The sequence below is a fragment of the Octodon degus genome, unplaced genomic scaffold, assembly GCF_000260255.1.
Source record: "Octodon degus isolate 3935 unplaced genomic scaffold, OctDeg1.0 scaffold00296, whole genome shotgun sequence".
NCBI classification, from domain to species: domain Eukaryota; kingdom Metazoa; phylum Chordata; class Mammalia; order Rodentia; family Octodontidae; genus Octodon; species Octodon degus.
Genome location: NW_004524872.1, coordinates 932,492 through 956,548, shown reverse-complemented (window position 1 = coordinate 956,548; position 24,057 = coordinate 932,492). Strand labels below are relative to the sequence as shown.

The following is a 24,057-nucleotide window of genomic DNA, read 5'->3' as shown; positions in this document are numbered from 1 at the left end:
TGATGTCTTTGTCCAAGTGACTTGTGGAGCAAAGAGCCTCAGAGCCCTGCTGTATGACAAAAGCTCCACACTGGTCCACAAGTCCATCATATCCACCTGTTTTCCCATGTCTTGAAACTGCCACCCAGATATTTCCTCCTGTCACTGCACTATTTGCATTTTTAAAGGCTTCCAAACAGAAGCAGAGCTGAGCACTGCTGGCCTGCTCCCAGTCCTTCTCCTCTAGTCCCTGGATGATGTCATGAAAACCAGATCTGAGCTGAAAAGGACCACGGTGAGCCCGATGTTTCAACTCTACCCAGCTCATGAGGACCATCAGACATATCTTCAACATGCGCCCCTCTGTCCTTTGATTCCCCACTGCTTGTGACAAAGAGCCAACAACCTTCTGAAGACCTGTTCTACTTCAGAGCCCTGCTTGTTAGAATATTCCTCCTTGGGGTTAGCTGACAGATATCAACCAACGCCACCCATTGGCTTTAATTTTGCCCTTCTGGAGCCATAAAAGTAACTCTTAAAGTCCCTTCCACATGATAAAACTCTTAAGGGGCTGAAGACAACATTCTTGACAATTCGTCCAAATAAAAACATTAGCGCATGATAGTGTAGTGACCCAAAAACAGCACTTCCCGACCACCTGGTTGAGAAGCCTCCCTCTGGCAAAGTCCTGAGAGTAATACATGGCTATACTTCATTTACCAGCAGACAGAGAAAGCCCCTTGTTCCTTAGTGTGGGAACAACTGAGGTCAGTCATCACCCACTTGGCCCTTTTTGAAATTCACTCTGCAGCAAGCCCTTTTTCGAGTCTGCAGATCCATGTGCTCAACCTCGACGCCAAGTGTGAGATGGAACAGTATTTCAGTGCAGTGCCCTGCTCCTCCTAGAGCCCGTGCTGAGCATATACTGAAATGCGCTTGTAACCATATATGACCAGGGCTCAAGAATTCATTGTTTTGGTGAACATTTTGTTGCTGATTAAAATGCATTTTTCAAAGAAAATACATTGCTATTGTAGAATCTAGTCCAAAAATATGTATCATGTAACGCCTATTTTTTAATACTGCAGGCGGTATCAGTGTATCTGTATTAGTGAATTGTCTCTGGGCTGCCATCTCCATTATAGGCACTAAGGACTCCATCTGAAAAATGAAGTACTTTCCTGTGTACACTAAAGAATCATAACCCACCTCACTGCTGATGGCTGGGATTAGTTTCCATTAAAAGGGCATTTACCAGCACCTGCATATTCCTACTTTTTTTTTTTTTCAATATGCCCTGAAATCAACTCAACCAATATATTTATTCTCCATACACTGTTGGTGGAACTGTTCTAATTGAAATAAGTAAAGCAGGCAGTTCAATATGAACACGAACTACTCGTCAGTTGGGAGTTGGAGGCAGAGACCAGCAGGATTGGAAATACAGAGCTCCAAATGCCCTGTCCAGGGCCACATAACCATGCTCGTGGTGCTCACAGCCATGCCAGTGCTGGTGACAACTGAAACCTTGCTTCCTCACAAAGTGTTACAATGGGAAGACAGACCTCTGTCCTTTTGTGAGGTTAGCCAAATTAACTCCTCTTTATTAGCGTAATCAGTACTTCAGTGTTACAGACTCAAGTCCTAGAACACGAGGTACAACACAGACACAGCCAAGATGCAAAAACAAAACCACTGCCCCATCAGAAGCAGCAGCCGGAATCTCACTAATATCTCAATTTTGAATCTGGCAGCTCTAATGCAGGTATCAAGAATGCAGGTAATAAGCTGGGGAGACAGCTCTGGGGCACATGTGCCTGCCTGGCAAGTGCAAGGTCCTGAGTTGGGTTCCTCCCCCCCCCCCAAAAAAAAGAGTGCAGGTAATGAGGAATGGCTTTGGGAGCATGATTATTCAACTACCAGAAAGGAACGCCTGGTGGATCAGTTCAAACAGAAAAGCAGAGAATTAGGAGAAGTGGCTCCTCTTCCCTGAGTCTTCCCCCACTGACTCAAGGAGAAAAGAGCCCAGCTGGCGACCTGTCCCAGGTGCAGTCACCTTGTTGACACTTCATGGATTCTAGGAGGCTGGCTTTGCTCTGAGCTTTATCACCTTTGACCTCTTACTATAACAAAAAGGACACTCCATATTTAACAGGACCAAAGACACACACATCCCAAAAGAAGCAGTCATTATTACAGATGAAACTCAAAAGCTTCTGCAGTGCAGCCCCCCACCCCATTTCATTTTCCAGAGTTAAAGAGTGGGAGTAGCTGACTCCCACTCTTTAGCCTTCAGAGCTCAATTCAACACTACCATCCAGTGGTATCTGGCCGCCCCCTAGCTCCGATGCTCTGGCAGATCGGTTTGCTCTTGTAGAATTCAAGCTGGATTAAACAGCAGGAAAGGCTGGCACTGTAGCTCAGTGATAGAGCAATTTACCTAGCACGCACAAGACCTGGGGTTCAAGCCCCAGTACTGCCCCCCACCAAAGAAAAAGAAAGTAAAGAAAAAGGCAGGTAAGGGGGGATTCTAAAGATTCCCTATTCCTATTAACAGATTCAATTCTCAATATTTTTTCCTCAGTGTAAGAGTTTTTTGCCCAATATTTTGCTTTCAGCACCTAGATGGAGCGTGACATGTGCTAGGCACTCTGGGAGTATTTGTCAAATTACCTTTGTTAAAAACTTACCTAAGAAGCAGCTCTAAGAGCGTCCAGTGAAGATTCGGTGCCAGTCAGCACTCTCCTCCCCGCGAGAAGCAGTTGCTCAGACTGCTCGGGGACGGGGCAGCCAAGTCTTCTCTCCGGCTCTCCTCAGTCTTGCAGCACACCTTCCTAGCTGGGACCGCGGGTTCCCAGAGGTACTGCCTCTAGAACTGTGGGCTCCTTTCTTAGAAAAGAGGCTTGTTTGTCCAGGAGGTAACTAGCCAGGCAAGATTCCCCAGGTCATACAGAAGCTTTTGGAAGCTTCTCTAATTACAGTCACTGTAACAGTTCTGCCAGAGGTGATTTCACGATTAATGAGTTCCTGAGGCTATCACCCTTAAAACTGGCAAGCCCTTAGAAAATGCCCCGGCTGCTCGTCCACGCTCAGGTAGAGACCCTTATCCCCCTAAAGATTTGCAATTTTGCAATCTGGTCTTCAGCTGCTGAAGGGCTATGTTCATTCCATCCAGGAGAATTTGGGGAGGGGGACAGACTGCAGGGTGAAATCGGCTCCAGCTACCCGAGTTAACCTACCTGTGGCTAGAGCTCTTTCGCTTGTTCATTGGCACGCGCCGGCGCCAGCCACCCCCCAAGATTTCGCCCAAATCCTTCCAAACAAGGTTCCCGCCTGCCACCTGCCGGCCCACCAGGGTCTGCGCCATCAGCTTCGTACCACGACTTAGCTCGCGGGGAGGTGGCCCCCACCTCGCTACTGCACATGCCCGGCAGAAGTCCGGGCGCGCAACTTCACAGGACCTCACCGCCCCATCTTTCGCCGCCTCAGTCTCCTCTCTCCTCTCTCAGGCGAGAGGAACAGCGGAGGCACCTCTCAAGTCTTAGACCGCAGAGTCTAAGGCTTAGCGAGAGGCGCCTAAGAGGAGACAGATTATTTTTCCCTTCTCTTTTTTCGGGCGTTTGGAAAGGCAAGCAGAGGCGCGGAGCTTCAGAAAGTTCTTGAGTGGTCAGGAAGGTAGGTGCTTCCTTTTCTCTCCTGACAGAGGTGGGACTGGGACCTCTGGACCCAGCTTCTCACCTCTCAGGGTGCACCTTTTTCGGTTGTAGCAGCCAATGAGCCTTGGGGCCACTCTCTGCGGAGCCAGAGGGCAGGTCGGCTTCTCGGTGCGCGCCTAAGAGGATGGATCGCAGGTCCCGGGCTCACCAGTGGCGCCGAGCTCGCCATAATTACAACGACCTGTGCTCGCCCATCGGCCGCCGGGCAGCCACCGCGCTCCTCTGGCTCTCCTGCTCCATCGCGCTCCTCCGCGCCCTCGCCTCCTCCAACGCCCGTACCCAGCAGCGCGCGGCTGCTGGGCAGCGCCGGAGCTTTCTTAACGCCCACCATCGCACCGGTGCCCAGGTACTGCCTGAGTCCCCTGAATCCGAATCCGACCACGAGCACGAGGAGGGAAACCTTGAGCTGTCCCTTCCCGAGTGCCTAGAGTACGAGGAAGAGTTTGATTACGAGACGGAAACCACCGAGACCGAGACCGAGACCGAGACCGAGACCGAGTCCGAGACCGAGACCGAGACGGAGACCGAGACCGAGTCCGAAATCGAGTCTGAGACCGACTTCGAGCCCGAGCCCGAGCCCGAGACCGCCCCTGCTACTGAGCCCGAGACCGAGCCAGAAGACGAGCGCGGCCCCCTCAAGGGCTCCACCTTCAACCAGTCTCTCACCCAGCGTCTGCACGCTCTGAAGTTGCAAAGCCCCGACGCCTCCTCGAGTCGCGCACAGCCCACCACTCAGGAGCTCTACAGCTCCAGCGAGGGGGAGGAGTCCGAGCCCGAGGAGAAGGATCCGAGGGACCCCGAAGAGTCTGAAGAGCCCAAGCAGAAGAAGCAGCGCCGCTGCAAGCCAAAAAAGCCCACCCGCCGCGACAAATCCCCGGAGTCCCCTTCCAAAAGGGGACCCATCCCCATCCGGCGTCACTAATGGAGGACGCCGTCCAGATTCTCCTTGTTTTCATGGATTCAGGTTAGTTGAGTTGCCCTCGGGAGGGACCCTGGGGGCAAGCAGATCTTGCAAAAGGAAGGGTGGAGAAGGAAAACAAGCAACAGGCAAGGTGGGACGGGAGGGGGCTCAGATAGCGCAGAGAAGAGGGTTGGGGTGAGCAGACCAAGGCTCCCCGAATCTTCCCAGGGCGCCCCGGATGGCCAAAGGTTTGTCTGACGGTGAGGGGCTCCTTGCGCCTCACTGGAGACAACCTGTGGTCTCCGAGCTGGTGCCCTGGCCAAGGGACCGAATCCTGTGCGTGCCTGGAGTTGTGAGCTGGACACCCAAACGACAATGGTAAGTCACTTGTTTTATGTGTTTTTTCCTCTCCTCCAGGAAAGGTTAGTCTCAAACAAGTTGGTTTGGGCGAACGCCCGAAATGTGGTTTGGAGGTGTGCGCGCGCCAACTTTCTCCATTCCAGAACAGCCGCGTAGTAGCGACACTGCTGTAATGTGGGAAAAGTAACCAGAATGGGATTGGGCGAGAACTCCGGGGACTGCTGGTTCCGGAGGGAAGTAGCAGGCGCACGCCGCGCCCGGCGGGCTCGGAGCCTGGAGCCCAGGTCTCCGCGCTGCTTAGAGCCGGACGGCCCTTGGCGCCAGTGCCCTCCGCCGCCGCGCCGACCTTGGCCACCACCACGCACCTTTTGGGCACTCGGGGGGCCACAACACGGAAAAAAAGAATGTGCGCACCTGTCCATGCGCCGCAGAGCTAACCTCTCCGGCGGGCTGGTTTCTCCCCGCGAATCACTGGTCTTTAAGAGGGCTGGAAGGAGAGGTACAGAAGCTTCTGGGGGTGCCCCTACGGGCTACCAGGTTTGGCCGCGCAGACTCGACCACGTCGGGGCATCGCCATCCTTTTGGCGCAGCTGGTAAGGTGGTGGGGCTGGTTGCAGCTTAGCTGGAAGTTTCTGGGCTGTTGGCGCAAGGCGTTAGGGGGAGGGAAAATAGGGACGAAGTGGTCTGCGCGGTGGTCGTGGGCGGAAAGGTAACGCGGAACGGGGAATAGGCTGGAGGGAAGGTCGCGTCTACCGTGGGGACACCAGACTGAGTGCCCAAAGAGCACACCGCTAGCCGGGAAAGGTGTCGCGTCTGGTGCGCCGGTGCTCGGGTGCTGGGGGGAGGGGGAGCGTGGCGGCTTCCGCAGCCTGGAGCAGGGGCAGTTCGCCCCGGCCATCTTCGGCTCCCGCAGAGCTGCTAAGTCTGGAATCTGTACCCTGGAGGGGAAACTGCCATGATGGTCCAGCGCGAAACAGCCGCAATCCGGTAATGCACCTTGGCGTGCCTTCTCCAGTCCTGAGGAGAAAGGCTAAGGAGGGAAACGTATTTACAGAATCTCACCTGATCGGGAAATTACTTTGTTTTAGTTTTTGTCTTGGTGCGCGCACGTCTGGTTTAACGCCGGCTTGAGTTCCGCTGGGAATGGTGGGTGGGCGGCTGGGGTGCGTGAGGCGTTCGGCCGGCTGGAAATGAGAAAAGGTCGTGCTCTTAAGCTCATTAAGAAAAGGACGGTGCCAGAGGAAAGCACTTTAAGTGGTCCTCCTCCTTCCAAGACCTAGCAAGGAGTCGTAGCGCTCCAGAACTTAGTTCCGCTGGGCTGCGGCGCTAATGACGGTTAATGACGGTCGGTCGGGTGGCCGTGTGGTCTTTGGTAAACGGAGGAAGGCGGTTTGTTAGCCGGGGTTCACCCCGGCAGCACTTGGTGTCTGAAGTCTGGAGGAAGCCGTGGACCTGACTGCTTTTGGCTTGATGATATGAAACTGAACAAGTGAAATGGTGCTCTCCTTAAGTTAAAATTTCCTCTTAAACAATGATTGTGACATTTCCGTGACATTAAGCGTCCAGTTTTTCCTCTGCTAATGTTTTAGTAGCCTGTGTTCACTGCGCAAGTGGTCTTTAGTTAACAAGCAAGAGAAAGGTGGGGGTTTCGTTGGATTTCCGTGAGAGCTAGCTTCAGTATGGGTAGCCCAGGGGCCAGGTTTTTACGTTGAGCCCGATTTTTCATTAGCTAAATTTGCATGTTGCCTTGTTGTGGGATGATTAAACACATTTTTAAAAACAAATAAGGTTCTTTGTGCCTATCCCCTACCACTTAATCCTGTTTAAAAAAAAAAAAAAAGCTGTAGAGGGGAGGCTGGCTCCCCAAACAGTAAGCAATGCACCGGGTTCTGGTCTAGGTCCCCACCAACAATTTCTTGTAGTGCACACAAGGTAGTCAGTCAACTGCCCCCAAGCAACAGATGCAGCGATTACAGACCAATTGGGAAATCCTGCTACCGGTCCGAGCTCTTCCTTGCCCCGCCCCGCCCCGCCCCGCCCGTCTCATCTTCTCTCCTCCCCTCCCCTTTCTGATTCCAACGTGAACCAACCAATAGGAGCGATACAAATCTGTGGAGGAGGAACCCCCATCCCACAGCCACCGGGGGAGAAGAGCTTCTTGCTCAGTAGACATTTCGTGCTCATTCTGAGTTTGAGGCACTGGGATCCAGCTGCTTTCCTTTTCCAGGGCCATTTCTAGCAAGTTCTCCCAACATTCCCAACTCACTTGTTTCCCAACTGTCCCACTGTCTCAGGCTGCTGAGCTGGACTTAGCATTTCAATGGACTCTCTTGCCCTTTTCTTAGGGAGGGTCTGCTCGGAGGAGAGCACACCTAGCGGGCCACACATCCTGTTACATTTCAGATGGAGATGGGGGATAAAGTGAGGTAGACAGGATGGTATGCCCCAACCCTTAGGATTTTTTTCTCTTACTACGTTATTCATTTGCCCAGTGGAAAGTTTGGACATGGAAATTACATGGCAACGTGGAAATAATGTTTGGTGTCAGAAACCTGATGTAGATTTACTTCTAAAAATTTGTAAAGAAAATGTTTAATCTCTTATTTATCAGAACTGATTGGCAGATTTTAAAGTTTACAAATGTTTTGAAATGTTTCTTTAATGTACAAGAAGCCCCACCCTGCTTACCCTTCAGCTGTCATAGCAGCTACGACTGAAGAGTTACTGAAGACGAAAGCCAAAACTTCACTCTTGGTAAGAATGAGGTTCTTTAAAAAAAAAAAAAATGCATGAATTTTGCTTAATTTATCTGTCTCTTACTTTATCTGCTCTTTAAGAGGAATACGCTATTGAGAGGAAACAGCCGAAAGCCTGGTGTGGGAAAAGTCCGTTGGCAGGAAGGTGATCCATCACAAAAAAAAAAAAAAAAAAAACACTAAAATTAAATGGCGTTTCCAGAGGCCAGTGATGCCATGTGCCAGCTCAAGTACTGCCCTTCCCTAGGCACTGCCCGGAGTGGGCATGGGATTCTCAGATGACATGTTCACGCCTCATGTTCTAGAAGGAACATGGAATTTCTCCTCCTGCTGTGGTTTAGACCTTGCTGATTTTATTTCTTAAATCTTCATGTCTCAGACTTGGGCATCTGAATCTGAGGCAGCAGGTGCTGCTGGGCTGAGCGCAGCCTGCTTCGAGCCCTGGTCCTGGGAGCCTGTGCCTTGCTCAGCCGCCTTCTACCTCAGTTTCTCCTAAAGCAAGCTGGAGAGGCTCCTGTTGATTATCCCCTTCAGCTCCTAACATGTGCCAATTGATTAATTAGAGAATCCTAGAGTGTCCAATTTGACTCTAAGCATGATTTTAGTATTGAGCCCAATGTTTCAAAAATTGATCAAATAAAGAGTACCATGTATAAAGGAATCTATTTGTGTTGGCCTGTTGTCAGTGTTATCAAATCTGCTTTTCAACTGGTGGTACAAAAAAAAAAAGTTTAAGAGAATGTGAAATTCCATTGTGCCGTGTCCCTAAACTGACAAAACAAAACAGGCGGCCCTCCTGGGAAGCAGCCCGCAGCATGCATTTTGCATCCCTGCCTGCGGGTGCGTGTCTGGTTCCTCCCCTTCTGTCCCTGATGTGGTGTAGAGCATGTGACAGGTACTGTAGAGTACTACAGCAGCAGGGAGATGCTAGCCTGCAGAGGATGGCCGGCGGGCAGAGCCCCGTGAGCGACCGACCACACGTGCTGAATGCATTATTGGTAGCAGGCTTAGGTTTCCGGACTAGATGCAGAACAAATGGCTGCGAGGCTGTGGCTAGTTAAGATAAAATAGTTCTTGCAATCTTTCTTTCCCCCATCATTACTCTTTCCTAAGAGTTTTCCTGAGCCTTTTTTGCCTTGTCATTTCCACTACTCTCCATGAAATTTTAACGCCACAGATACAGATATGCTGCGCCGTCTGTCTAGGTACTGTGCAACCTGGTGATAGCTAAGGCTTTCTGCACACACAACACCCCCCACAAACACCAATTTGGCTCCATTGCAAATGTATTAGATAAACAAAGCAAATGTTTCCTCCCCCCCCAAAAAAAATCAATTCTGTCAAATCAAGTGATTCAGCAGCCTCAGTTCTGCTTCACAATTTAACCCTTGCTTGGCCATTTATGAAATGGAATGAAGTTTTATTAGTGTTTTTTTTTTTTAATTTCACAAGTTTGCTTTTTCAAAAGTGCACCCACCCCACCCCCCTGGCACGCAGGGACCTGGTCAGTGCCTAAGGCCTAGTGATTTAGCTCTCCTGAAGCCAGTCTGCACTGCAGGGCAGCCACCACCTGTTGACAGCGCTGCACCAGCAAAGCTGGGACACCCAACAGGAGCTGGCGCTGTGGCCCCAGCGGCCTGCAAGCTATTCCCGTGGAACTGGGAGGCTGCCTGTCCAACTTCAAGTGGGCACAGCCTGTGTTTATTCTGTGCTTCTGTTTTAGAGTGGGAGTGTCATGAACTAGCAATGGAACCTGGCTACCAGAGAGGCAAGGGTAAGCCCAGGCTGTGTAGACAGAGGGTAGGTGGAGGCAGATTCGTGGAAGACAAAGCAAAAACTCAAAACCAAAGCAATAAACAGGGGCAGACAAGAGAGCACCAGGAAAAGAACACAGGACTTAGAAGTGGGTGGGGAACGGAAGGTTCAGGGCACGTTAGGCTTCAAATAGCTGGAGGCCAAAGAGGTTTGAACAAGGCTTGAACACCAAAAGCAGGCACTGGCTCAATGTTAGGAAGAGCGTTTTTAATGGCCGGAGACCCCGCTGGAGTCACAGATGAGAGTTTCAGATTGACCAAGCTTAGTTAGAGTGGCTGTCCCTGGAAAGCCGCATAGGCCCAGCCCAGGAAATTTCAATTTCATACATACAGTGAGCATTTCATACAGCTACTCCAAATGTTTTCCCCAAAGAGAGAGACTTAAAAACCTGGAAAGCTTGTCTTTATAGTTCAAATCCTAAACCTTGGATATTGGTTCAAGATAATTTTGTTCAGTGAAATTTTGTATTGTTTGTAAATTTTTTTAATATTTTTTATTCTCTTAAAAGAATAAGGAGCCTGGGAGACGGCTCAGTAGAAGCGCTTTCCTGGCAAGCACAAGGGTCTGAGTTCAATCCCCAGTTCCGCCAAAATAAATAAATAAATAAAATAAAAATAAAGAATAATAAGATAAGGCCAGTTTCAAAAATGTATAATAGGTATTGTTAAATACAAAGAAAATGTTCAAATGGAATGGGGTATGGGGGTAAAAAAAAATGAGAGAAGGAAAAAATGGAAACAAAGCTTTTGTAAATGGAAAGGGGAAGAAGCATTGAGCAGAGGGGGAGGGGAATGGGGGAAAACAATTTATATCACTTACAGGTACAAATTCTCTGAATGTTTATTACCAATAAAATCCGATTGTAAATATAAAAAATTTAAAAATTAAAGAAAAACTGGTCTCTGAGGTACCCACTCTCAAAAAGCTTGAGATGGGGATCAGGTACAAAGACTGACAGCCTGCGTGGACAGGTCCCCTGCCTTGGAGTTGGTTTACATCTGCCCTGGTTTATGCTGTCACCCCAATGAGACTTTTTTTTTTTTTTTTTTTGGCAGAACTGGGGATTGAACTCAGGCCCTGCGCTTGCCAATCAAGCACTTATTCTACTGCACCATCTCCCCGGCCCCTCAATTAGACTTAATTTTAAAAAGTATCCTCTTGTAATTGAGACTGTATGAGAATATGAAACCTCCCATGCCCCTTCAAATCAAACAGCATTCCATACTCAGAAGCCCCGGGGGTGCCTGGAATTTTCACCCTGAATCACAAATATTTTAAATAGAGCATTCAGAAAGCCAAACTTGAGCTTTCAGGATTCCGCCTCACCACCCAGTCCCCACTTGTGCCTGCCCTCAGTCCCCTTCCTGTGGTACCCTGCACCTCCCCCCACCCCAAGCCTTCGCTACATGGTCCCTGCTTGGAGGAAGAATCCCCAGCACCACTGAGGGGACGCTAAAGAGAGTGTGTGGGCCCCAGCGCGCAGGCCTCGGTGCTCCAGGAGAGGCGCGTGCCTGCTAAACAGGTTCTTGGGCCTTTCTGGGACAAGGGCTGCAGAGCCACAGCTAGCCGAGTGAGGGTTCTGAGCGAGTGAGGGTTCTGAGCGGACATGAGACTTCTTCATCCACGCGGAGGGAGTGTTTTCATGAATAGAATCTCCACTGCCTTTACGGTCAACTCCGCATCGGCCCCAACCCATTATTGAGACTAGGCCGTCACAGGCATCTTTCCTGTGTTGGCATTTGCCTCCAACAGCCAGACCATGCAGCCCCTCCTGCAGATAGCACTACTGTGCTGCTGCCGCCACCGGTCGAAGCTGGCGGAGAGCTGGGAAGGAAAAAGGATGGGAGCTGCGGTCTTAATTGAACAGTAATTAATTGAACAGCTTCGAAGTCCTACTGCTGTTCAGTCAGGGCTCACAGAAATCTTTGTCACCGCAAGGCTGAGTAACTTCGATGCCTAAACTCTGTTTTTTATCTTTGCTTTTTCGCTTTTGGCTCCTTTCTCTCATTTCAAAGGAGCCCACTGGCAACTAAGGACACAGATGGCCGACGAAGAAGGCCACAGACCAAAGCATCCCAAGGGCCACCAAGCTTGCTCTCCCTGGCTTCTGTTCCCTTCTTCCCACCTGCCCAATTCCCACTCTCCTCAAGGGACCTTCTTCTGTTTTGCTTTTTCTTTCTGGGCTTCTGGGACGAACTGAACCACAGACAGCCTAGGCAAAATTTGGATGTCCTTTTTGGGATTTGAATAAGCGTAAAGGGAGAACACAGTCAATTGTTATTTATAATGTATACTTCTATAGGTATCAAAAGAGCCCTGAGATTAGGCCTAGGACCACAAGGAAGAAAGCCATGCCATGAAGGAAGAGTCACTAGTGCAGAAATGCTTTCTTTCCCTCTGGGGCTATTTACTTAGGAAAGGCCACCATTCGCTCCTTGCTACTTGGGCAGGCCACTTCTGACTTTCCTCAGATATTCAGAGTTTAATGGAAATTGTTAGTATTTCCCATTCCTTTTTAATTCATCAAATGTAATGAATCATTAAAATTCATCATTTTAATTATTTTCATTTATCTTTTAATTCATCAAAACCGACTTAGGGATTGAACTCAGATCCTTGCGCTTGCCAGGGAAGTGCTTATTCCACTGAGCCATCTCCCCAGCCCCAAAACCAACTATTGAAGAAATCTATGTTTAAGTGGCCAGGTATATACAATCTTCAAGAAACCGTCTGAAGCCCTTTACCTCTAGCCAGTCTCCACAGGCGCTGGCAGTTTGGGGGCCTCATCCCTGGCCAGCCTTTTTTGGACACTGGCCTACCCTTTCCTCCTCGTTTCAGCTACATGAACTCCCAAGCTAACTCAGCTTCCTTGTTCCCCCTCATGTGCCTCAAACATCTACCCCTTTCCCTGCTGTAAATTAAATCATTTAGAATTGGCGATCTTATTTAAAGTCCCGTGCTATGGCACAATTATAGTGGCAGATCTTGAAAACAATACCCATTAGGCTAAGCCCCAACCATCTATCTAGCAGTACCCAGGGGGGCCCTCTCCATCCAGGGCAGGCGCTTCTGTCTTGTTGCACCACGACAAGCAGTCCTCAGCATGCTTACCTGACAGCCCGCTGACCAAGGGGATCCTCCAGTCTCACACCAAATCTCTCAGGTTTCTTTGGCCACCATGGTCTCGTAAGCCCCACTCATCCGTGTGACTTGGGGTTTTCAGATCCTGCTACCCAGTGGCAACAGAAAAATGACAGGGGGGAAAAAAAAAAAGAGGGAAATATCAGGATTAAACATTGAAATATATTCATCATGATACTACCTTTACCTCTAAATTAAGAGGATTCCTAATCAAATCTAAGAGCCTTTTCTCAGCCTGTTACAGTAATTTTCAACCTAGGGTGGTCTGCACCCCAGAGGATTATGTGGAAATGTATTGACATTTTTTGGTTGCTGCAACTAAGGGGATGCTACTGGCATCTAGTGGGTAGAGGATAGGGATACTGCTCAGCATCCTACAATATACAGGATAGTCACTATAGCCAAACAGTGCCCAGACCCCACACGTTCCCAGCGCAGAGCCCATGGTCCAAGCTGGCTGTGTTCACTGTGTCTGCCTCCCAGCTCTCTTCCGGGCACTCCAGGCTCTCCTGGACTGTTTTCCTTTTTCTTGCCCAGTACTACAACTGTTCTGCTCTCACCCAAAATACTTTCTCTCTGTAGAGTCTTTAACCTGATGTAGTGATCTCACATCTTAGCAAGGTTGACTGCCAATTTGAATTTATGCCCTATACCTTTCTTCTAAACTTTAGGCCCTTCTTCCCAAATAATGGGCTGGAGAAAAAAGAAGGAAAAAAAAAAAAAAAAACCTGCCTCACTGCACAGTTCTTTTTGCAGTTGTACCGTGTTTCAGATCAAACTGACATCATATCACTGTCCCCTTCCTACCTCCTCTTCCTGATTTTGCTGTCCTTCCCACAGTGTCCCATAATCCAGGGGCCACTCTAGGGCTCCTCCACCTTTTGTGTCCCTCCAACACAGGCATTGCCAGGGGGTGTGCTTAAGTCCTTTCTTTAGCCTTGGGAGCCTTTCAGTTTGGCTAAGTCTTTCTCTAAAAGGCTGTAAACAGCTTCAGCCTGCTCGGTGCATAATCCCTTTTGTTCTCTTAATGGGGACCATCCTCCTCCATTGTATCTACTTTTCATTAAAATATGCCTCAAATCCCCACTTGCAGGACAAAACTTTTATTTTCTACCAAAAGAACCTCAATGTCTCATTGATATTTGTTTCTCAATAAAATTTAAAAAAGAACCTCAAAAGTCCTCCTGCGGATGCTCCACGCTATCTTTGTAAGATCTTTTTTTTTTTTTGCAGTCTCTCCCACTGCAAGCTGCAGAGCAAAGGGGGCCAGTTTCCTTTCCCCACACCTCGGGTTGCCTGCCATTAGCTCTCCCCCAGTCCCAAGGCAAAGGCCCCAGCCCCTCTTCCTAGTGAGGACTCCTATCCTTCCATGGAGATCCCTTAGAAACACCGGTTTTCTTCAGCAAGTCCTTCCCAGTCCCCCCAGCTGGAGGTCTTGGCTTTCGTTTCTATGCTGCTCTGCCCCTTAGAATGTAGGATCCCAATCTGTCCCTGCAATGCACATGCTCCCCCTGCAAAGACCTACTGAATAAAAGCACAGGAAACCAAAGGCTCCCAGGGCTTCTTCAGAATGTCTAGGAAAGACCCTGCACCCATTTCTCAGGAAATGTTACTAGGGATGTGAGGCCTGGAGAAAGAAAACCGCCCCTGCAGAGCGCCCATCGCAGCTTCCCTGGGGCTTCAAGACCAGTGTCCACTGACCTTCCACGTGTGCAGGATTCAGCATCCTTGGGGCCTCAACTGCTTATCCATCCTGGGCCGATCCTCTGCATACGAGCCGTAAGCTCTCTCCCCGGGGTCCTCGCCCCCTACCTGTACGCCCTAGAAATCCTGCCTCCTTAGCTCAGCTTAGGGCCCAGGCTCCCCTCGGTGGGGTCTGTTAGCCTAGGCATCAGTACCCAGGGTCGGCCTCTGGGAGCCCCTAACCTCCTCACTCGGCCTTTGCTATCTGTGGCATCAGAAAGACTGACCCTTCGGCGCCAGCGATCCTCGTGGCCTTTTAGGCTTGGCCGCCATACACTCGGTAAGGCCAACAGCTTCCAAACACCCGACCTGCATAACCCCTTTGGGCGTTCCAACGCGGCGCCCCCTATTGGACCTCCCACCCATATCCGGTTTCCGGTCCGACGCCCCCTGCTTATTCGCTAGGCAACCTTGATTGGCGTGACCCCAGCCCAATGGCTGACCTGGAGATGGGGTCGGAGAAGGAGTGAGTCGTGTGTTTGGACCCAGTCAGCCCACTCTGGGATGCTCGAATCGGGTAGCCATTGCGCATGGGGATAGTTGGCCAAACTTTGAACCAAAGTTAAGTGTTGTAATCAGAAAGTGTATAAAACCGTAGAGCTGAGGTGACAGTCTTTAGGAGGCCCCGTATGTTGCTAAGGGACTGACTTCATCAGCTTTTTCTCTGCGCGGCACAGCTTCGTGGATGGTGGGTCGTGGGCGATGATGCTGCACCGTGGCTGTGGTACCCTGTGGGGTTCAGAGAAGGATGCATTAGACTTCACAAGATCAGACCGCGGCGTGCCCGCGCGAGGATCGCTGGGTTGCGGATTGCGGTGCCCCTCCTTGCCGCAGCCCAGTATAATTCGAGCGCATGGGCCATCGCTCCCCCATGCCCATGGGCAGAGCCACAATCCGTCCCCAGCTCAGCTGCTTTGCAAGAAAACGTGGCTCCCAAGTGCCTGTCACCTGCTGATGAGACGGATCGCAATGCGTGTGTTCCGTGTTTTAGGTGAACTGCAAGCGCGCATTTTTTTTTCCTCCCAGGCTCAAATCCCTCCGCAGACCCCAAGCTGAAAGCAATGCCCACGATACCTGGAGCCCCCTGGGCCCCCCGAGCTATTTACCCCCTCTTTAGCCCCCTGTGGGTTCAGAGCCCACCGCGGCACGGCAAGGGGAGCGCGGCCGGCCCGGCGAGTGTGGGCTTGATGGCCACCATTCGTGCCGCGGCATACGGTAACCGTGGAAAAGTAAAGCGGCTGCCTTGAGATTCTCCTAGCGCGGGGACGGGGACTCGTGGGGGGCTGGAGAGGGGCCCCTTGGACCCTGCATCGGGTGGCTGAGGCTGATAGCTGCGCACTTTGGCTGCCGCCGCCGGCGCAGCAGTTTCTCTTTAGGTTAAATGCGCAGTGTTTTTAAGACCACCGTAAATTTGCCGCGAACACCAACCAAAATATCCTTTGATCCTTTCCCAGAATGTAGAAATCCGGGGCCTGGGTTCCTTGCCCCCCCCACCCCCCCGTGTGCCCCGCGCCCACCCCCGCTGCCGCTGTTGCGTCTACTGCCTGGGGGCTTCACTTGGTTCTCCGTAGCGCGCACCTAAACCCTTTTATTCTTCTGCGTCATCATCTACAGAAACGAGGGTAACCCTGCCTGCACCATCCTACGCCACTGCCGAGATCCCCCGAGCATGGTGGTGGGGCTGGGGGCCATTGGGGTGATTTATCCGAGCCGACCTCGGCAAACAACAAACAAGAAAAATGTACCGAAGCGGCAGAAAGTACCCCAGAGCATTTAAAAAACAAGCCGTGTGCTCACAGGTGGCAGCCCCTCGCCCCTCGCCCCGCTCCCCCTTTCTCCCCCTCCAGTGGGCTCGCGACCACCTGTCGCATTCCGGCATCCGCGCACCGCTGCCCCTTCCCAAGCATCTAAAATCTCATTCTCTGAACTGGGAGCTCACAATCTGGGGCTGTCTGGGGCTGGGGCCCTGACTAAGGGGCTCACGGGTATTCTTGGGGTGATAAAATCTTCCGCAGTCCCCCCTCCCCCGGGAGAGTCAGCTGGGGAGGGAGGATTCAGCTCCTGTACTCCAGCGTCCAGAGGCCCACGTCTTGCATCACGTGTCCCGCAACGCAGGAGCGCTTTCTGTCTGGTCAGGGGAGAAGCGAGGAGAAGCGCTCCTCGTCAGTCGGAGAGAGGAGAGGACGGAGCTGAGCCATCCCTGCGAGCCCTGCGCTATTCAGCCCCCTTACCCAAAGTCCAGGATTGCTGGCGCCCGGAAGCCGGCTCCCGCAGCCGGAGCCGGCTCAGTGCTGGAACCTGCGTCCTCTGGTGGCTGAGAAAATGCTCTGCTAGCGATTTTCGGAGCGAATCGGCACGCTCCTCAGAAGTAGGCGGGTGAAACTGACCTGCAGCAAAGAGAAAAAGAGGAGAAGAAACCCTGGGTGAGTGGCCAGAGGGCATTCTGAGGGCACAACATGTGATCGGCAAGAGCCAAGACTTCATCAGCCAGAAGTGAGTAACTTCTGCCACAGCTTGGGGTCCTAGGCACGGAGCCCTCTTCAACCTTGCGAGGGTTACAAAGTGAGGCTGGGAGAACTTTCCAGCTGACACTTGGAATTTTTTAAAATAATTTTTTCACCCTAGTTTGGTTGGGCGCTCCGTCCTACGGGGCCCCAATTTATTTTTAAAGGCCGCCACCGTGTTATGGGCATGCGCAACCGCCTCCACGGCAATAATATGCCAGGACAACACGATAGCCCCCCTGAAATCGGGGAACAGCCCGAACAGCAACCTTTGGAGACCCCAGGGGCAGCTGCCCCCAGTGCTGGGTCTGGCGCAGCCGAAGAGATGGAGACCCAACCGTCCCACGATGAGCCCATCCCCTTCCAGGGCGAGGACGAGGGCGAGGTCAATGGACCCTCCGAGGTCTCCACGCGCAGCATCCAGGGCGTCAGCCTGGGAGTTGAGGAAGATGGAGCCCGTGGAAACTACAGCCCACCCCCTGAAGAAGCCATGCCTTTCGAGGTCGAGCAGCCCAGCTTGGGAGACTTCTGGCTTTCGCAGGAGCAGCCTGGATCCTCCAGTGGCGTCCGTGCGGGCTCTGAGGCTTCACACCCAGGGCTCATGGAGCCCCGAGCATTCAACGGTGAAAGAGCAGTTCCGGGAAGCTACAGTCCTCCACCCGAAGAAGCTATGCCCTTCGAGTTTGACCAATCTGCGCAGGGAGGCTGCAGCCCACCTATCTTGCAGGTCCCAGACCTTGCTCCAGGCGGTCCATGTGCAGGGGTCCCCAGAGCTTCCAAGGAGCCCCAATCCCTTGGTGCGGAAAATGCTGGCTTCGGAGGAGGATACAGCCCTCCCCCTGAGGAGGCTGTGCCATTTGAGCTTGACGGAGAAGCATTTGAGGACGGCAGCCCACCCCCCGGGCTCCCCCGAGTTATTCCACGAGTCGACAGTGACAGCCAGTTTGCGACTGACGCGGACGCAGTCCCGAGTCCGGTCCGCCTCGCTGCCGCCGCAAACACGCCTCCTCTGCGGGTCTCCAGCGCCAGCGGCAGCCCATCCCGTGAGGCAGTCAGACCTTCTCTTAACTTCGCGGGCGACAGCCCCCGGATGGAGATCTCCAGACCTGAGCTCAAGATTGGTAGATCCCCCACTGGGGTCGACGACGCTCCCGTCAACATGGACAGCCCCCCAATCGCGAAAGACGGCCCGCCCATCGAGGTGTCGGGAGCCCCAGATAAGAGAGAGCGAGCAGAGGGACCCCCAGCTGGAGACGCAGCAGAGATGGAAGGAGGTTCAGCAACCGCCAGTGCGGAGGAAGGAAAAGTCCCCTCGCCGGGGCATGGATCCCCTGCCTCCACGGCAGCTCCTAGCGCTTCAGCACATCCTGACTCCGGGTCAGTTTCTGTTGCGGCAACAGATCCCGACTCTGGGGCAGCGTTCGCTGCCACAACTGATCCTGACCCGGAGGCAGCACCTGCTGCCGCAGCGGAGCCTGACTCTGGGACAGCTCTTGCCTCGCCAAGCGAGCCCGACGCCCCAGAGGATCCTGGCTCGGAGGGAGCCCCAGTCGCTCCAGCCAATCCAGTCATCACCAAGGCAGACTCGGCTGCCCCAGTCGTACCCGACACTCAGGCAGTCGCCGCAGCGCCAAAAGATCCTGACGGAGCCGCCGGGACAGCCGGCGCCGATCCTGACACCGGAGGAGCCCCTGCGGCCGAAGCCAATCCAGGCTCCGCGAAAGCCCCAGCCGCTCCAGCCGCTAGAGCAGCTGCCCGGCTGCTCTCTGCCGCCGCAGCCAATCCTGGCCCCAGGGCAGCCCGCAACGCCCCATTCAGGTCTGATATCCGGCGAGTCCCGGCCGAACCGGCAATCCGAGCCGCCGCTGCTGCCCGAGCCAGTCTGGCTGTCCGATCGTTCTCAGCGGCTCCACTCGCCCGGGTACCCATTGGGCCCCGGGCAGCACCTATCGCCCGAGCAACGCCCGTCATCCGGACAGTCTCGACTACCCCGGTCTCCGGGGCCCCCCGGAGCCTCCATCTCCTCAGGCCCCCCAGCCCGGAGATTCAGGTTGCTGACCCGCCTACTCCGCGGCCTACTCGGGCGACCTCCTGGCGGGGCAAATCGGACCGTGGCCGCAGCCACCTCCGATACGAAGCACCGAGGCCGATCTGCGACGACTCCTCCAGCGATGAGTCCGAGGACGGGGCCACCGGATGCTTCCAGTGGCTTCAGCGCCGAAATCGCCGCCGCAGAAAGCCCCAGCGCAACTCATTCCGCAACTTCATCTCCCAAACCTTCGGGAGCTGCTTCGGTGGATCTGAGGGTCGCCAGCCCAGAGGCACGAGCCCCTCCAAGGTCAAGAAGGATTTTGCGGCCGGCACACGCAGACAGCTGCGCAAAGAAGCCATTGAGATGCGCACCCAGAAGCGCGCCGCGAAGAAACGCAGCAAGCTCATCGACAAGCAACTCGAGGACGAGAAGATGGGCTACATGTGTACGCACCGCCTGCTGCTTCTAGGTAATGCGGCGGACTCTGCCTTCGGGCAGCAGGGCCGCCCGGGTGTCCGGGGTGGGGGCGGCAGGTCTTCCCGGTGGGGCTCGGGGCTCGGTAGTGGGAGGAAGGGTCTGGTCAAAGGCGGGAAGAACCTCCTAGAAGTTCCAGGGAGGGACCCCAACTTTGCCCTGGGAGCGGGAGGGGTGTTGGGTGGGTTCAGGTGGCCGAAGTATGTGCCCTCTAGGGAGAAAAGTGATGCCGAGCGACAATGAGGGTCGTTTCCGGCTGGACAGGCCAGCGCCAGCGCCAGCGCCAGCGACCGTAAGCTGGACAGGCGACAGGCGGGGGCTTCAGGTGAGCCAGGAACTGCCGGGGAGGGCCCCTGAGGCTCCCCTGGCTCAAATGTGTGGGGCTGCGGTGGGCTGGGGTCGTTGGGGAAGGCGCATCCCCGCCTCGCCTGGCACGGCTGCTTGGTGTCAGACAGCTTATTGTTGGTGTGTGTTGGTGTCCATATTCTGTGTCGCCTGTGCATGATGTGCTCAAGTGTCCCCCAGTGACCCATCCCTGGCACCCCAAAACTACCCGCCGACTGTGTACTTGTACTTGTACTTGGGAACGGGCTGTCTTGTGATTTGCGCCACGGCGCGGGCCGAAACTTTCAGTGTGAGCTCTCTCCGGCGGTACCTGTGCGCGGCCGCGGTGCAGCGAGCAGCGCGAAAACGCAGGGCCGCTGGCGGGGCATCCTGGGAAATGTGCTGGGCCGCTGGCCGGGGTGGAGGGGCCGCTGCCCGGGGCCTCCATAACCTTTTTCCTGTATGTCTTTCTCTCTTTTTCCCTTTGCGCTAAGCGTATCCTCACTTCTCATTCGTTCGCCAAACCCTCCCGCCTTTACGGTTGAAAAACCAGACACACGGGTATCTGGAGCTCCGGGGCTGCACACAGAATTTCGGTATTGTGCACACACTCGGCTCATGTGGTGGGAGGATGGAGGGGGCGGGGGGACACCCACCCGCGGTCCGCAAGTCCGGTTCCAAAGGGGGGGCGTGGCTGTGTTTCCAAAATATGAAATGTGCTTTTTTTTTCACTAGCGAAGAGCCCGAGGTAAGCCAATCATTTATACTTTTACGAAGAGTACCTTAGTAGGAGGGGCTTGGGTTAAAAAAAAAAAAAAAAAAAAAAAAAGAAAGAACTCGTTTAAAGAAAAAAATCAGCACATGATAACAGAGAAAAAAGATAGGAGTTGTGTATTGGGAGTAAAATGTCTTTGTGTTTGAGATGCAATTAAAATAAAAAAAGTAAAATCCTCTGTGTGTGTTTTTAAGTATGGAAAACCATGAAGAGAACGTTTGAAATATGTAAATGATTGCATGTGAATTTTTTTAAGCAGCTTTAGCTGGTGGCAAAGAGGCTCAAAGGTAAGCTCTTCTGCTAATTGGCTTTTTTTTTTCTTGCTAATTGGCTTTTGATACCCCTAAATTTTTAAAGGTCCTATGATTAAGGTTAAAATAATGCTATGCAATCAGAAAATGCCTTTGAAGGCCCCTGCCTGTCCCCCTCTACCTCATCCCAGGACTCAGTGCCCCAGCCCCTCCAATTCCTCACCCCTCTGACTTCTAAGTCAAATCAGGGCATTAACTCATTTTGTCATAGTTAATTGAAGCAACTATTAACAATGGGCTGGATCTGTGGTTTTAATGCAAATTGCAAAAGTGAAGCTCTATGACCTTAAAATCTTTCAAGGGATTTCAAGATCACAGTTTCTAAGGCTGTGCTACATTCGTTTGTGAAGTATTTTATAACGTGTGGTGGCTTTTATTAATGACATTATTGGCATAACTATGTTCCTGCCAATCATAGATTCAATGGGATGGTCATTTTACTAATGCTTACCTGAGGAAATAATGACATTATCCTTTGCTGTAAAATATACAAAAAGAGATAGTTTTAAGTGTCAGATGTCTCAACTATATCTAGGCTGTAGAACTTTAGATGACAATGTACCAGTTTCCCTGCAGACTACTGATTTTGCCATAATAGATCCATTTTCATTGTTCCAAGCTTAGCTGGAGGAGAGTGCAAAGCTGGGAACTGGGGGGCAAGAGGGATACAGCTGACTTCAGATCTGACCCGTAGCTGGCAAGTTGACAGTGTCCCTTCTGTGCCAGGGCCTCATGAAGTAAAGCTCCCCAGCAAGACTTTCTGACTTCATTCTTCCCCCCACCCCCCGCCGCCCCCCACACACCCCGGGCTGAGGAGGGGAGGGGGAGAGCAGAGACTATGCAACTGTCAGCCGTGTGGCACCAAAATGTCTGAGTCTGGGGCTAGGTCTTAGGAATATGAAAGTTTCCCTTGTCTCCTCAGTTTGTCAGGGGTGGAGATGATTAATCATGAGAAAAATAAATTTGTCAGGGCACTCTGCCACTGTCCAGTCTTTGCTCCTCAGGTACTGGTCACCAAGGAAGTCTGAATGCAGCAGTTCCCAGCACACAGGCTGGCAAGCCTTGGGCCACTCCCTGACATGAGCCTGAACCAAGATGCCAGGGATACCTGCTTCCCGCCACTGGAGCTGCAGCTTGTGGAACCAGGCTTCAGCCTCCCAGCAGGAGGCCACAAGTTACTGAAGTGACAGGACAGGTATCCTACCTGGATCTGAGTTCCTAGCAAGGAAGGGGAGAGGAGGATTTACCCACAGGGAGGGAAACACTTTTTATTAAATTACTGGTGCCAATATATGCAAGAAAACATTCGTAGAGTCCTGAAAATGCAGGTCAAATGGCCATCCTTTGATGTGATTCCTAATTGGTGCTATGCTGCTTTACCTGTTGCTTTGAAAATGTGTTTTTACATGTGCACAGTCTCAGTTTTTATTGCCCAAACGTCCTCCCCACATTACACGGAGCTTTAAAAAGAAAGAAAAATAAAAAATAAAAAGAAATAAAAATAAAAATTCTAGGCTATCTAAAGAGTTAAAAGCCTTTTGCTGGCTTGGTACGATCCAATGCTGGATTTCCCTTCCCTTGGTTCTTTGCTCCTTTGAATAATTTTGGTGGCTTAGACTTTTTTTAAAAACTTACATTAGGTGTGATTCCCTTGTTTAAGAATCAAAAGGGTCTACTCGGTCAGTCTCTTAGCATCTGCTGCATTTATTAAAATTTGCAGGCACATGCTGTACATAATAACAGGCATTTTGCTACAGCAGCATTTTGGTGCAGTGAATCAGTTAGGTGCATGGTCATTTATCTGTGCCTCCCAGAGTAACAGGGAGGCATTGCGCCCCATCCTACAGAAGTGCTCTTTTTCTTCCTCTTTTTCTCCTCTTCTTTTTCCCCGCTTTTCCTTATTCACAAAGGACTTTCCTTACCAGGCCACAAAATTTTACAAGTAAGAGAGATTTTTTATTCTTTGCCCTCTTGTGTCTCCCAGTAGGATTCACGTTTCTCAGAGGCCAAAATTTTGCCCTGCCTTTTACCATCAACATGTTTTCAAAACTTTTCTCACATATGGCAAGACTAATTTTAAAAATTAGCCCAGATTCTCCACGATGAAATGAAACTGGTCTTGGATAGAGAGACAGGACGGGGTCGCCTCCTTTCTGAATATTTTCTCCTAGCTGAAAGGAAAAGTTTTATTGCTCTGTGTTGTTTAGTGGTCAGTAGTGGTAATGACAACACAGTCTGATTGCATTTTACTTTTTCAGAAGCCTTCTATACAGTCCCATTTGTTCTTTGAAACAGTGCTGGGCAATAAAAACATGATCAAGCCCCATTTCATTAGCAAATAAACCAAATGCTCAGAACTTAAATGCCAGGGATTTTTTTTTTTTTTTTTGCTCAAAGACTGTAAGGTAAGTGAAGGATCTAGAACTCAGATAAGATGATGCCCACCAAAGCCATGACAAGCTGTACCTAAATGTAAAGCATGATTATTGTAAATCTGTGTCTCTTCAAATCCCTTGTCATGTGACAGGTGTCTATCGGTCTACTGCCCTTTGAATGATACCCAGACCTGGACAGATGGCTGGGTGTAGATGACCATGAAGTGTACCTGCAATGTGAACTCCCCACTTCTCAGATACCTGTCATTGTTATGATGATCACTTAATTTTCATATTTGTGTGAACTCACTGCAACACTGTAATCTGCATTTGTTTATTCGGCTTTTTTTTTTTTTTTTTTTTTTAATGCAGACTTTCATGAAAGCCTTTTGTTTTTTAATCTCCCCTTGTTTTCTTTAACAGGGTCTAAAGCTTTTCTCATTACCCAGGTTAATAATTAATAATAATGTAGTTGCTTTTACAATAGCAACCCTGCACCTTCAGTCCTGTGGTACTTAGGACTTAGTCTGTACCTAGTGATCCTATTTGAATAAGTACTCAAAAGTTCTTCCTAGGTTTTTGGTTGTTTTGTTTTCATTTTAGTTTAGGGATGATTCCCATTTGTGATATTAGAAATCACCTTTTGTTTTTTAGGGAGGTTTGTTGTTTTTGTTTGTTTGTTTGTTTGTTTGTGGGGGCGGTGATGAGGCAGGATTTCACTTGTACCCCAGGCTGGCCTCAAACTCACCCGGATCCTCCTGCCTCAGTCTCCCAAGTGCTGAAATTACAGATGTGCACCATCACGCCTGGAAGAAATCACCTTTGACCCTTTGACCTTTTTTTTTTTTTTT

General features: G+C 51.3%; 2 protein-coding genes across 6 annotated transcripts in view; both read left to right on the top strand.

The window, feature by feature from the left end:
- Positions 1-3,495: 3,495 nt before the first annotated feature.
- LOC101585717 (neuroendocrine secretory protein 55-like) overlaps positions 3,496-24,057 on the top strand; it is a 58,512-nt gene continuing 37,950 nt past the window's right edge. The window contains exons 1-2 of one of the 2 annotated variants that reach the window (XM_023707525.1): positions 3,496-3,654; positions 3,747-4,659. In XM_023707525.1, the coding sequence (XP_023563293.1) occupies positions 3,820-4,617 (798 nt within the window). In that variant the 5' untranslated portion in view covers positions 3,496-3,654; positions 3,747-3,819 and the 3' untranslated portion in view covers positions 4,618-4,659. Of the gene's footprint in view, positions 4,660-24,057 lie in introns of both variants that reach the window. The other variant, XM_023707524.1, reaches the window with a different exon arrangement.
- The window catches only part of LOC101584539 (guanine nucleotide-binding protein G(s) subunit alpha), a 55,784-nt gene continuing 48,823 nt past the window's right edge, over positions 17,097-24,057 (top strand). For 2 of the 4 annotated variants that reach the window (XM_004647235.2, XM_004647234.2), the window contains exons 1-2: positions 17,097-18,733; positions 18,797-19,416. In XM_004647235.2, the coding sequence (XP_004647292.1) occupies positions 17,097-18,733; positions 18,797-19,416 (2,257 nt within the window). Of the gene's footprint in view, positions 19,417-24,057 lie in introns of all 4 variants that reach the window. The other 2 variants (XM_004647236.2, XM_004647233.2) reach the window with 2 other exon arrangements.